A 14,496-nucleotide genomic window follows, 5' to 3' on the forward strand; every position below is an offset into this window, starting at 1 on the left:
TCTGCGGGTGTGTCATCTCCATCTCTCTGTCACACAGGTGTACCGGACCAACCAGTGCGCGGGGGAGTTCGTGGTCACCTTCCCCAGAGCCTATCACAGCGGCTTCAACCAGGGCTACAACTTTGCTGAAGCCGTGAACTTCTGCACTGCAGACTGGGTACGTCTTACACACCCGCTTACTCACTCGCCGTGGAGCCTTGCCTGTGTGTGTGTGTGTGTGTGTGTGTGATGACCTGTGTGTGTGTGCAGCTGCCCATCGGGAGGCAGTGTGTGGCGCATTACCGGCGCCTGCAGCGCTACTGCGTGTTCTCGCACGAGGAGCTGGTGTGCAAGATGGCCGCCGACCCCGAGAGCCTGGACGTGGAGCTGGCGGCGGCCGTGGTGCGAGAGCTCAGCGACATGATGGAGGAGGAGAGCCGGCTGAGAGACGCCGTGCAGGAGATGGTGAGCAACACACACACCACCACAATCAGGACCATTGACAATGTGTGGAGTCACCATACAGTACTAGCCTCCAGTTCCCTTATTGCTTTTAGAAAACGGTTTCCACAATACTAATATTAAAGCCCCAAAATATGCATCAATGCAATGTTTCTGAGGTAAAATCACTGAAAGCCGTCATCCTTCCGCTGGTAAAAATAGTCCCTGACCGTGAACAGGAACAGAAGGTACATTAATTCTCCATTAGATGGCGATAAATACTCTCTTTATGAGTGAGTCAGTCAGTAGAGAAGACTTTTTATATCGAAAGGACTTGTTGTGACACGGAGAAGCAACGCAACTGATAAATGACTAGCGTGTCACCTTAACTGTTAAAAGGACATGATATCGCAGATGACATTCACAAATGTATTATGAATATAGGACTGAGCTGAAGGAAATGCACTATAAATGCAGGTACACTCACTCACTCCACCTCATACTCACTCGATAAGTGTCAGTGACCAATATCAATGAGAACATGTGTTTGCTAGAGGTGTTGTGTAGTGATTCACCGTTGGGTGAAGTGGTTTATCGTGACTACCAGAGTCAAGGACTGGAACTAAGCATATTTTAATGCTGAATAACTGCTACTTTAATGATTGCATTATATTACTGTAGGTGTAAAAGAAGCTGTGTGACATGATCATTAATCAGGTAATCATCACAGTTATGAGCTGAATGCTGCTGGTAATGTGGTGTGTGACGCTGATCTCCTCGGGTCCTGCAGGGGGTGCTGTCCTCGGAGCAGGAGGTGTTTGAGCTGGTGCCGGACGACGAGCGACAGTGCTGGAAGTGTAAGACCACCTGCTTCCTGTCAGCGCTCACCTGTGTGTGCAGCCCTCAGCGCCTGGTGTGTCTGCGTCACGCCACTCACCTGTGCAGCTGCTCCGCCCGAGACAAGTGCCTGCGGTGAGAGCCCGGCCCACCTCCGGCCCGCACACGCCCCTCGCTCCCGCTGATGCTGACCTGTGTGTGTGTGTGTGCAGGTTCAGGTACCACCAGGACGAGTTCCCTGCGATGCTGTACGGGGTGAAGTCACGAGCGCAGTCCTACGACACCTGGGCCAGGAGGGTCTCCGAGGCGCTGGCGGCCGATAGCAGGAGCAAGAAAGGTCAGACACCACACGGACATGTCAATGACTCAATGACTCGCTCAGAAATAACTGCCTCATTCTTTAATTAATCAGCCGTTCGAATCAATCATTTGAGTAAATGACTCAGTAACTCGCTCAGAAAAAACTGCCTTATTCTGTAATTAATCAGCCGTTCGAATCAATCATTTGAGTAAATGACTCAATGACTCGCTCAGAAATAACTGCCTCATTCTTTAATTAATCAGCCGTTCGAATCAATCATTTGAGTAAATGACTCAATGACTCGCTCAGAAATAACTGCCTCATTCTTTAATTAATCAGCCGTTCGAATCAATCATTTGAGTAAATGACTCAATGACTCGCTCAGAAATAACTGCCTCATTCTGTAATTAATCAGCCGTTCGAACCAATCATTTGAATAAATGACTCAATGACTCGCTCAGAAATAACTGCCTCATTCTGTAATTAATCAGCCGTTCGAACCAATCATTTGAGTAAATGACTCAATGACTCGCTCAGAAATAACTGCCTCATTCTGTAATTAATCAGCCGTTCGAACCAATCATTTGAGTAAATGACTCAATGACTCGCTCAGAAATAACTGCCTCATTCTGTGATTAATCAGCCGTTCGAATCAATCATTTGAGTAAATGACTCAATGACTCGCTCAGAAATAACTGCCTCATTCTTTAATTAATCAGCCGTTCGAATCAATCATTTGAGTAAATGACTCAATGACTCGCTCAGAAATAACTGCCTCATTCTTTAATTAATCAGCCGTTCGAATCAATCATTTGAGTAAATGACTCAATGACTCGCTCAGAAATAACTGCCTCATTCTTTAATTAATCAGCCGTTCGAATCAATCATTTGAGTAAATGACTCAATGTTTTGCTCAGAAATAACTGCCTCATTCTGTAATTAATCAGCCGTTCGAACCAATCATTTGAATAAATGACTCAATGACTCGCTCAGAAATAACTGCCTCATTCTTTAATTAATCAGCCGTTCGAATCAATCATTTGAGTAAATGACTCAATGACTCGCTCAGAAATAACTGCCTCATTCTGTAATTAATCAGCCGTTCGAACCAATCATTTGAATAAATGACTCAATGACTCGCTCAGAAATAACTGCCTCATTCTTTAATTAATCAGCCGTTCGAACCAATCATTTGAGTAAATGACTCAATGACTCGCTCAGAAATAACTGCCTCATTCTTTAATTAATCAGCCGTTCGAATCAATCATTTGAGTAAATGACTCAATGACTCACTCAGAAATAACTGCCTCATTCTGTAATTAATCAGCCGTTCGGATCAATCATTTGAGTAAATGACTCAATGACTCACTCAGAAATAACTGCCTCATTCTTTAATTAATCAGCCGTTCGAATCAATCATTTGTGTAAATGACTCAATGACTCGCTCAGAAATAACTGCCTCATTCTGTAATTAATCAGCCGTTCGGATCAATCATTTGAGTAAATGACTCAATGACTCACTCAGAAATAACTGCCTCATTCTTTAATTAATCAGCCGTTCGAATCAATCATTTGAGTAAATGACTCAATGACTCGCTCAGAAATAACTGCCTCATTCTTTAATTAATCAGCCGTTCGAACCAATCATTTGAGTAAATGACTCAATGACTCGCTCAGAAATAACTGCCTCATTCTTTAATTAATCAGCCGTTTGAACCAATCATTTGAATAAATGACTCAATGACTCGCTCAGAAATAACTGCCTCATTCTTTAATTAATCAGCCGTTCGAATCAATCATTTGAGTAAATGACTCAATGACTCGCTCAGAAATAACTGCCTCATTCTTTAATTAATCAGCCGTTCGAACCAATCATTTGAGTAAATGACTCAATGACTCGCTCAGAAATAACTGCCTCATTCTTTAATTAATCAGCCGTTTGAACCAATCATTTGAATAAATGACTCAATGACTCGCTCAGAAATAACTGCCTCATTCTGTGATTAATCAGCCGTTCGAACCAATCATTTGAGTAAATGACTCAATGACTCGCTCAGAAATAACTGCCTCATTCTGTGATTAATCAGCCGTTCGAACCAATCATTTGAGTAAATGACTCAGTGACTCGCTCAGAAATAACTGCCTTATTCTGTAATTAATCAGCTGTTCGAACCAATCATTTGAGTAAATGACTCAATGACTCGTTCATTAAGACGGTCGCCTGCCGCCACCTACTGGCGGTTAAGTGTCATTCTTTCCAGCATTTAACCTAGTTGTCATTTTTCAGTGTCATTTACTTAATTTGATTGGTATCACCCTTATAGTGTGTCTGAAAAGAAAGATGAAGCATATATTTAACAAGACTAGGGGGGTTGCCCTCTAAATTATCTTTACAACACAAAAATAAGGAATTCAGGATAGGCAAGTTTTTCCCTCGTACGAGGGACTGCCAGATGAACGATCAGATGACGAGCTTGCTGTGGGTCACACACACGTCTCTGGTGCTCCACAGATCTGATCGAGCTGAAGGTGCTGATGGAGGACGCGGAGGACAGGAAGTACCCGGAGAACAACTTCCTGTTCCGCAGCCTGAGGGACACGGTGAAGGAGGCAGAGACTTGCTCGTCTGTGGCTCAGCTGCTGCTCAGCAACAAGCACAGGCACAGGTGTGTGTGTGTGTGTGGTTTAGCAACAAGCACAGGTGTGTGTAGCTGTCTGGTGTGATATACACATGTGTGGCCACCCCATCATGAGTGTGTGTGTGTGTGTGTGTGTGTTCAGGAAGGAGCGTCCTGACAGCAGTGCACAGAAGGCACGCAGCAAGCTGACGGTGGAGGAGCTGAAGGTGTTTGTGGAGCAGCTGTACCGCCTGCCCTGCGTCATCAGCCAGGCCCGACAGGTCAAGGTGAGTCTGACCCCTGACCCCTGCACCGCCTGACCCGCAGCGAGTCCTCACGTGATGAGTGTGTGTGTGTCCTCTCAGGATCTGCTGGAGAGCGTGCAGGGCTTCCACGAGCGGGCGCAGGCGGCGCTGGCGGACCGCACGCCGGACTCCGGGAAGCTGGCGGCTCTGCTGGCCCTGGGCTCGGGGCTGGACCTGGAGCTGCCGGAGCTGCCGCGGCTGGAGCAGGAGCTGACGCAGGCGCGCTGGCTGGACGAGGTACGGCTGACGCTAGCGGAGCCGTCGCGCCTCACGCTGGAGCTGATGAAGCGGCTCATCGACTCCGGAGTGGGCCTGGCGCCGCACCACGCCGTGGAGAAGGCCATGGCCGAGCTGCAGGAGCTGCTGACGGTGTCCGAGCACTGGGAGGAGCGGGCGCGCGCCTGTCTGCAGGCCAGGTGACTCTCACACACACACACACACACACCAGGGCTTCTTTACTCAGGGGTCACTGCTCAAACAGTCGTCTTCAGGGTTCACACAAGCTGCTTCAATTCGACTTTTTGAAATTTAAAGGTGACATATTATGCCCCTTATCTCAGGATATATATGTATGGCGTCCCCAAAAAGGTTAATTGTGGATATTGTAAGTCAGAAACACACCTGTCCTCCGGTCATGCGTTTCGAATCAGTGCTTCTCCCGGGAGACTAGCGCTACATCAATCTGCCCGGACACTTTTGTGAAAAAATCGAGCCGAGAGATCTCACAATCAAAACAGACATGTTTGTATTCACTAGATTTGGTATTTGTTCAAAGGTTACATACAATTTGTTGGATGGTTTGTAATTTTGTGAAATATTATCCATGCTCATTTATTTATGTTTTTTAAACACAATATATATTTGCTACTCCACTGCATTTTCGCTCAAATTGACCTTTGTACTTGTACTTATAATAACTTGTAGTACCGGATCAAGTGCTGCTGAAAAAGATCCGTCTTCAGCAGTTTCTTGAAAGTGGCCGCTGACTCCGCAGCTCGGGTTGAGTTAGGCAGATCATTCCACCAGAGATAGAGACTTGTGCCTCTTTGAGATGATGGTACCCCAGGAGCGCGAGTTTCTGGATGGCACATAAGTCTGGGGTAGTGAGTTTAGGTGAGAGGGAGCAGTGCCAGTGGTTGTTCTGTAGGCAAACGTCAGTGACTTGAATTTAATGTGAGCGGCAACTGGCAACCAGTGCAATATTGCAAGGAGAGAGATGTTTTTTTAGACGTAGAGAACATATTGTGTTCCCTGCAATTTATTGCCTTTATTTGGTCTTAAAGTCCTGAATATAGCCTGATAATCCTGCAGAAGCCCTGACCTGTACCATGGTCCTTCTCTGTCGAGTGTGTGTCGTTCCCCTGTGTGACGGGAGGGGGGTCTCTGCTCTTCTGTAGGCCTCGCCACAGCCTGCAGACGCTGGAGAGCATCGTGACGGAGGCCAGGAACATCCCAGCGCACCTGCCCAACGTCCTGGCCCTCAGAGACGCCCTGCTCAGAGCCAAGGAGTGGACGGCCCGAGTGGAGGCCATTCAGGTGACCCGGACACGCTAGTTTACTCACACATGCTGACTCCGCTGTAGTGTAAGCCCGTCATGTGACCCGTGTCTCTGTGAACAGAATGGCAGCAGCTATGCCTACCTGGAGCAGCTGGAGGGTCTTCTGGCTCGAGGTCGCTCCATCCCGGTGAGGCTGGAGGCGCTACCCCAGGTGGAGGCACAGGTCGGGTCAGCCCGAGCCTGGAGAGAGAGGACCGCTCGCACCTTCCTGAAGAAGAACTCTACACACACCCTACTGCAGGTGACACACTCACACACACCCACACACACCTTACTGAGAGAGAGGACTGCTCGCACCTTCCTGAAGAAGAACTCCACACACACCCTACTGCAGGTGACACACTCATGTTTTGACTATTACTAATCACGGCTCAGGGTTAGGCCCAGCCTCCACTGACTTTCTTCACTGTGTGTGAGAAACCCAGACTGATCTCAGAAACTCAGACCGATCTCGGAAACCCAGACCGATCTCGGAAACCCAGACCGATCTCGGAAACCCAGAACGATCTCGGAAACCCAGACTGATCTCAGTTGCTTTATAATTCTTTATAAATCATGCCAATTTGACCAGCATTCAGCACTCCCTGAGAAACGCACACTTTCATGCTTACTTTCTGAGGAACACAGAAAGTGAAAGTGTTTCACTTTTTGAACACAGCATTTTGAAAAGGTGTGTATTGTGAAGAGCACTATAGAAATGAATGCGAGTTTTCTTCAGAAGTAGCTGCATGTTGATACAGTGTTGTGGTATTGATCTGCACTCACCTGCGCTCGAACTCTTCCAGGTACTCAGCCCGCGAGTGGACGTCGGCGTGTACGGCTCCAGCAAGAGCAAGCGCAAGCGTGTGAAGGAACTGCTGGAGAAGGAGCGCGCGGGCCTGGATCTGGAGGGGGCGAGCGACCCGGAGGAGGGCCTGGAGGAGGTGCGCGATCCCGCCGCCGTCGTGGCCGCCTTCAAGGCCCGCGAGCAGCAGGAGGTGCAGGCCATCCACTCGCTGCGCGCCGCTAACCTGGCCAAGATGGCCCTGCTGGAGCGCACGGAGGAGGCCAAGTTCTGCCTGTGCCGCAAGCCGGCCGGCGGCTTCATGCTGCAGTGTGAGCTGTGCAAGGACTGGTTCCACGGCGCCTGCGTGCCCCTGCCCAAAGCTGGCTCGCAGAAGAGGCTGGCGGCCAGCAAGGAGGCAAAGTTCTTGTGCCCGCTGTGCCAGCGTTCGCGCCGGCCCCGGCTGGAGACCATCCTGGCGCTGCTGGTGTCTCTGCAGAAGCTGCCAGTGCGGCTGCCGGAGGGCGAGGCGCTGCAGTGCCTGACGGAGAGAGCCATGGGCTGGCAGGACCGCGCTCGACAGGCCCTGGCCACAGAAGAGCTGTCCTCCGCCCTGGCCAAGCTCTCGGTGCTCAGCCAGCGCATGGTGGAGCTGGCCGCGCGCGAGAAGACTGAGAAGATCATCACGGCTGAGCTGCAGAAGGCGGCCGCCAACCCCGACCTGCAGGCATGTGCCGTCTCACACACACATACACACACCTCGTCTAAATGTACGAGTGAGCCTTGTTTGACTAACTCTGTTTCGCTTACAGGGCCACATTCAGACCTTCCAGCAGGCCGGCTTCAGCAGGGCCACGTCTCCACGGCCCTCGGGGGACTACGACGACGAGGAGACCGACTCCGACGAGGACATCAGAGAGACCTACGGCTATGACGTCAAGGTACGCCATGACGCTCGCATCGCTAGTGGGTTCAGAGTGGGATGAGTCCAGAATTGAATGGTTCCCCTAAACGAGTGTCTTGTTGAGAACGTTCACATGCAGTTGAGCCGGAATAGCATAGAGACGTGTGCATGAGTGCTCTGATGTAGTGCTGCTGTCAGGATGTTTATGGTGAACGTGGTGCAGTTCCTCTGTCATCTCAGTGTTTCCCACCTCAGGACTCGGGAGAGGTGAAGCCGTACTTGTTCTGCGATGAGGAGATCCCAGTAAAGTCTGAGGAGGTGGTGAGCCACATGTGGCCGACGACCCCGTCATTCTGTGCCGAGCACGCATACTCCTCCGCCTCGAAGTCTGTTCCTCAGAGTGAGACTCCAGCGAGCACACACACACACACACACACACACACACATCTCCTGTTCTCCTGATCTCCTGTTGTCCTCCTCAGACCCAGCCGGCTCCCGCAAGCAGCCGAGGAAGACCCCGCTTGTTCCCCGTAGCCTGGAGCCCCCGGTGCTGGAGCTGTCCCCGCCGGCCACGCTGCAGCTGGAGGAGCTGATGATGGAGGGCGACCTGCTGGAGGTGTCGCTCGACGAGACCCAGCACATCTGGAGGATCCTGCAGGCCACGCACCCGCCCGCAGAGGACCGGTTCCTGCAGGCCATGGAGGTCAGAGACACCGCCTCCTCTCCTAGTGGACTTTACACTCACACTGACACTGATTTAATGATTTCATTTGATTGGTTAAAGCACTATTCTCTAATGAGTGTTTTTGAAATGCCCTTATATAGGTAACAAAGCCCCTGTAAATCAATTTAAGGTAGCAAATATCACTCCTTAATGACACAGGTAATTTCTGTCAGTGCTGTGAACTGACCACTGCATAGAATATGAATAAGTCTTAATGAGTCAACGGTCTAAACCAGCAATGCACTCAGCAAAATAACATCTAATTAGTATCAGCAAAGCTTTGAAAATATTGAGATATCATTTTTTTGTCAGTTTTATTTCTTCAGTTGTTAAAAGCCTTCATTTTGTCTTTAGAAAGTGTGTGTGCAGCAGCCCTGTCCTGATGACAGATTGAGGTGTTTAACCTGTGGTTCTCCTCCCTCCCGCAGCCCGAGGACTCGGTGCTGGACAAGCCCGTGAAGCTGAAGCTGAAGGACGTGGAGAAGAAGAGGAAGAGGAAGCTGGAGCGAGCGGAGCAGCAGCTGCTGATGGAGGCCCGGCCCAAACCCAGGGTCCTGGAGCTCAAGCCCAGGAAGAAGAGGCTGAAGCTGAGCCCGGACCGGTCCCGCGAGCTGAAGGCACTGGCCAAGCGGATCGCCAAGCAGGAGAAGGAGCGCAAGAGGAAGGAGAAGGCGGCCGCTCGGGAGGAGGCGCTGGAGAAGAAGACCCAGACCCAGACTCGCAAGATCCTGGACATTCCCTCCAAGTACGACTGGTCAGGAGCCGAGGACTCCAACGACGAGAATGCCGTGTGCTCCGCCAGCAGCTGCCAGAGGCCCTGTAGGGACAAGGTGAGTCTCCTACACCGTTCTCCACCTTTATTCGCTCTGAGCCACAGCGTTCTCCAGAGGCGTTCTCCCTGCAGGGACAAGGTGAGTTACCGAACCAACAGCACGAACTTACAAAGAAATTAAGGGTCTATAATTTTTATGGTAGGTTTATTTTAATGCATAGAGACAGAATATCAACCGAAAAATCACGCAAAATCATTATATAAAGGTTTTAAATTGATTTCTATTTCAGTAATTGAAATAGGTATTTGATTCCCAAGTAAAACATTTTGAAGTTTTTGGTGGAGAAACCCTTGTTGGGTCTGGGTTGGGAACAGAGGTAAGATGTTTCTTGTAGTTCATCACCAGGTTTGCACTCATCTCAGGAGGGATTCTGGTCCACTCCTCTTTACACATCTTCTCTAAATCCTTGAGGTTTCTTGGCTGTCACTTTGCAACTCAAAGTTTTGGCTCCCTCCTCGGATTTTCAGTAGGATTCAGTTCTGGACACTGGCTAGGCCACTCCATTGTTGCCTGCGCGGTGTGTTCTGGGTCAGAGTCATGCTGAAAGACCCATCCACGACCCATCTTCAGTCTTCTGGCTGAAGGATGGAGGTTACGGTACATGGCCCCGTCCATCGGCCCCAGAGTCGTCCTGTACCCTTAGCAGAGAAACGGCCCCAGAGCATGATGTTTGCACCGAGCATTTCTCTTCCTCCAAACACGGCTTGTTTGAGTCGAGTTGATGATTTGAGTTGAGCTGATGCCAAAGAGTAGCCTGGCAAGCCAGACCCACATCAAGATGTTGGGTCTGGGAACTCACCATTGGCAGAGCTCAATCCTAGGGGCGGGATAAACGGTTGTCTTTCAAATTCACTCTGCACGCAATAGGATAGCGCCACAACCAACCAGAGCGTTTTCCCACCAGAGAGATAGTTGATGGATTAAACTTTTGCCGTATCTGGCAAAACGACGAACACACCTTCCTTTTTTGAGAATGACTTAAGTGCCTTTTCTTGTTCTTTTCTCAAAGAAAGCTTAACTCCACGTCCTCCAGAGTCACGGCCAAAGCCGATTCGAAAGACCGCTGTTCGCCAGCAGCGGCCATTCTTTGTTTTCAATTAGCAGGGAACCGTCGCAACTCTGCCGTCTTTATGTTAAGCCCACCCGGCAACTCTACACACGATGTGATTGGCCTGACTAGGGTTTGGTTTTTCCAGCCAGAAAGTCTATGTAGAGTTGTTAGACCACCCTGACTGCAAAATAAAAATTGTTGCTGCTATGGGGTGTCTAGATTTCTAGGCTAGACAAAGAGCTCAATTTTTCCCCATACCTCATTAGATGTTCATTGGCAAACCTCAGATGGGCTTCTACATGTGCCTTCTTGAGCTGGGCCTTGCGGGCACTGCAGGACTTTAATCCATTGTGGCATAGTGTGTTACCAATGGTTTGCTTACACTTGCTGTTACTCACTGCCTTGAGATCATTAACAAGCTCCTTCTGGGCTGATCCCTCACCTTTCTCATGATCATCCGTACCTCATGAGGTGGGATCCACATGGGCACATGACCAATCTGTGGGAGGCAGAATTCTTGCTGGTTGGTTGGGGATCAAATACTTATTTCACTCGATCAAATCCTAATCAGTTCATAACCTTTATATAATGTGTTTTTGGATTTTAGGGTTGATTTTTATTTTTTTTTGGTTGGTCTCTATCCATTAAAATAAATCTACCATAAAAATGAGAGACTAATTTTTTCATACCATAAAAATGAGAGAGGCAAACTTAAAAAATCAGCAGGGGATCAAATAATTTCCCCCGCTCTAATATCGTTTTTATATCAGCCATGATTTGAGATGTGCTTCAGAAGATTCAGTGAATGATGACTGTTTCTCACACAGATCATCATATGAGGAGTGACACTTTATTTTGATAGTATTCTTAAGATCAGGGTTCCCCAATCTCGGGCCTGGAGGGCCACTGTCCAACCCTGATCAAACACACCTGAGCAAGCTAATCAAGGTCTTCAGGATCAGTAGAAACTCACAGATAGGTGTGTTTGATCAGGGCTGGAGCTAAACTCTGCAGGGACAGATTGGGGAACCCTGCTTTAGATATTACTATGTGACTTTGTAACTCCATGTCAACTAGCCGTCGTTCGAGTATTAGTAGACTGATGCGTAATATCTGCTAACTCTTAACTGTGACGCTCCTTTACATGTCCACACACTCCTAACACCAGTCTTCTAATGCTGTGATGAGAGTTAGCAGAAAGGCTAAAGTGGCGTAACTCATGTCCACTGGTGTGTGTGTGTGTGTTCAGGTGGACTGGGTCCAGTGTGACGGCGGCTGTGACGAGTGGTTTCATCAGGTGTGTGTGGGAGTGACGTGTGAGATGGCGGAGAACGAGGACTACATCTGCTCGACCTGCTCGTTTAAAGCCTCCGGTGGTGCCGTGACCCTAGTGATGTCATCAGCAGTCCCCCAAAGCGACCCTCAGGAGGCCAGTTAACCACACACACATTACACAGAAGCCCGCTAACCCCCCACACACTCTCACACACACAGAAGAACATTACTTCGTGTCTCTGCTAGGTTTAGCTGGTTGTTATTGTAGTGCTAGAGGATCAAGACTCTACTGAATAAACAAGGCTTGGGGAATCGTGTTCTTAAGCCTCAGTCACAGTAGGCATAGTGGACTTCCTGTTTGACCAGACCACACACACACACACACACGGTGTGGAGGATCAAGACTACAGAATAAACATGTGCTTTCCGAGTCCTGACCCGATTCCAGTGGACTCCTGTTCGACCGGGTTTTATGACTGAGGACGGGATTTATAATGGTTGTATTTCCTCTATTTATTCTTAAAATGGATTTTAAGCAGTTCATGATGGGAAGGTGGATGGTGGTTTCTCAGATTCTGTCAAATAAAGAAAGATGATTGATTGATGATGATACATGGCAAGTCTGTGTCACTGCTATAAAAGAGCAAAAATAAATGTTTATATAATTTGAGTTTATCGATTCCTATGGGGCAATTCCATGCAAAGGTCATCTTTACCATGAAAAAATAACCAAAAGAACAAAACCCTTTTTAAGTTGTCCATTTAGGTCTGTAATATACTGGATTAAAGGTGCAATGTGTAAAAATGTTGAGTATCTATTAACAGAAATGCATTATGACATCCATAACTATGTTTTCAGTAGTGTATAAATAAACCGTAATGTTTTTATTACCTTAGAATGAGACATTTACAGTGGGGCCAAAACGTATTTAGTCAGCCACTGATTGAGCAAGTTCTCCTACTTAGAATAATGAGAGAGGTCTGTAATGTTCATCATAGGTACACTTCAACTATGAGAGACAAAATGAGAAAAAAAATCCAGGAAATCACATTGTAGGATTTTTAAAGAATTTATTTGTAAATTATGGTGGAAAATAAGTATTTGGTCACCCTCAAACCAGCAAGATTTCTGTCTCACATACCTGTAACTTCTTCTTTAAGAAGCTCTTCTGTCCTCCATTCGTTCTCTGTATTATTGGCACCTGTTTGAACCCGTTATCTGTATAAAAGACACCTGTCCACAGCCTCAAAACTCAACCATGGCCAAGACCAAAGAGCTGTCGAAGGACACCAGGAAGAACATTGTAGACCTGCACCAGGCTGGGAAGATTGAATCTACAATAGGCGAGCAGCACGGTGTGAATATATCAACTGTGGGAGCAATTGGAAGACAATGGAAGACAGACAAGACCACTGATAATCTCCCTCGATCTGGGGCTCCACACAAGATCTCATCCCGTGGGGTCAAAATAATCATGAGAACGGTGAGCAAAAACCCCAGAACTACACGGAGGGACCTGATGAATGACCTGCAGAGAGCTGGACCAAAGTAACACAGCCTACCGTGAGTAACACACTACACCGAGAGCCGTGGCCGAGCTGCAGGAGCTGCTGACGGTGTCCGAGCACTGGGAGGAGTGGGTGCGCGCCTGTCTGCAGGCCAGGTGACTCTCACACACACACACACACACACACCAGGGCTTCTGCACGCTCTTCTTTACTGCATAAACATTCATCTTCCTGCGTCGCCCGACAGGTCAAGGTGAGTCTGACCCCTGCACTGCCTGAGCCCGCAGCGAGTCCTCACGTGATGAGTCTGAGTGTGTGTAGAAGATAGTGTGTGTAACAAAGGCTACCATAAGTAACACACTACCAGAGAGCATATGGATGATCCAGAAGAGGATTGGGAGAATATCATGTGGTCAGATGAAACCAGAATAGAACTTTTTGGTTAAAACTCGTTGTGTTTGGAGGAAGAAGAATGCAGAGTTGCGTCCCAAGAACACCACACCTACTGTGAAGCATGCGTGAGGAACCATCATGCTTTGGGGCTGTTTTTCTGCAAAGGGGACAGGAAAACTGATCCGTGTTGAGGGAAGAATGAACGGGGTCATGTATCGTGAGATTTTAAGCCAAAACCTCCTTCCATCAGTGAGAGCCTTGAAGATGAAATGTGGCTGGATTAGGGCTGGGCGATATATCGCACGATATTGTTATGCGCATCTAATCAGTAAAGCCGGTTCCTTGATTAGTAGTAAATCTCCTTCACCTGCTTTCAGATGGAGCGGCATTTACTACAAAGAGCCGTAGATCACTGACAAGCTGAGCCAAATCGCGTTAATATCGAGGACATATCGATAGCGATATTTAATGCGATATGGCTCAGCTGGTCAGTGAACTACGGCTCTTCGTCACGACGAAATCTCCCGTGTTAAACTAATGAGTCCACACTCAAGAGTGTTAAAGTTATAATTAAGTGATTAAATGAGTGATGATTGAGCATTATTGAAGACATCTAAAGCACAAGAAAAAAATCAAAAATTTTAAGCCACCGTTATGGAGATGAGTGTTTGCTTTTGTTGGGCTCTTGACCCTTATAATATAAATTTTACATTTTAATTTGCATCTGAGTTATATCTGTCAGATGAACAAAAATATATAATAATAAAATGATGTTGATCATAGTGACATTCATCATTCGATATTTATAGCTATAATTTATTCTGTTGGTTAGTGTAAAACTGAGATTCTGCATAAATGTCCAGAATGTTAAATATAATTGATGGATTTCTCAAAAGTTGTTTAAAAAAAAAAAACCTTTCCTTTAGGCACACACAGACCTCAAGATTCAGTCAATGCTTCTCAACAACGGTGACGAGTAGAATATTCAAGTAGGAAACGTAAAT

General features: G+C 47.7%; 1 protein-coding gene across 1 annotated transcript in view; it reads left to right on the forward strand.

The window, feature by feature from the left end:
* The window catches only part of kdm5a (lysine demethylase 5A), a 42,678-nt gene extending 30,478 nt beyond the window's left edge, over window positions 1-12,200 (forward strand). Inside the window, exons 13-27 of the mRNA XM_039669027.2 lie at window positions 38-157; window positions 250-444; window positions 1,211-1,392; window positions 1,470-1,594; window positions 4,071-4,224; window positions 4,340-4,463; window positions 4,542-4,897; window positions 5,879-6,017; window positions 6,102-6,281; window positions 6,826-7,530; window positions 7,616-7,744; window positions 7,963-8,107; window positions 8,190-8,410; window positions 8,860-9,261; window positions 11,565-12,200. Of these exons, the coding sequence (XP_039524961.2) occupies window positions 38-157; window positions 250-444; window positions 1,211-1,392; window positions 1,470-1,594; window positions 4,071-4,224; window positions 4,340-4,463; window positions 4,542-4,897; window positions 5,879-6,017; window positions 6,102-6,281; window positions 6,826-7,530; window positions 7,616-7,744; window positions 7,963-8,107; window positions 8,190-8,410; window positions 8,860-9,261; window positions 11,565-11,753 (3,366 nt within the window). The 3' untranslated portion in view covers window positions 11,754-12,200. The remainder of the gene's footprint in view (window positions 1-37; window positions 158-249; window positions 445-1,210; window positions 1,393-1,469; window positions 1,595-4,070; window positions 4,225-4,339; window positions 4,464-4,541; window positions 4,898-5,878; window positions 6,018-6,101; window positions 6,282-6,825; window positions 7,531-7,615; window positions 7,745-7,962; window positions 8,108-8,189; window positions 8,411-8,859; window positions 9,262-11,564) is intronic.
* The last annotated feature ends 2,296 nt before the right edge of the window (window positions 12,201-14,496 follow it).

The sequence above is a fragment of the Pimephales promelas genome, chromosome 24 (assembly GCF_988280905.1).
Source record: "Pimephales promelas chromosome 24, fPimPro1.hap1.1, whole genome shotgun sequence".
Lineage (NCBI taxonomy): Eukaryota > Metazoa > Chordata > Actinopteri > Cypriniformes > Leuciscidae > Pimephales > Pimephales promelas.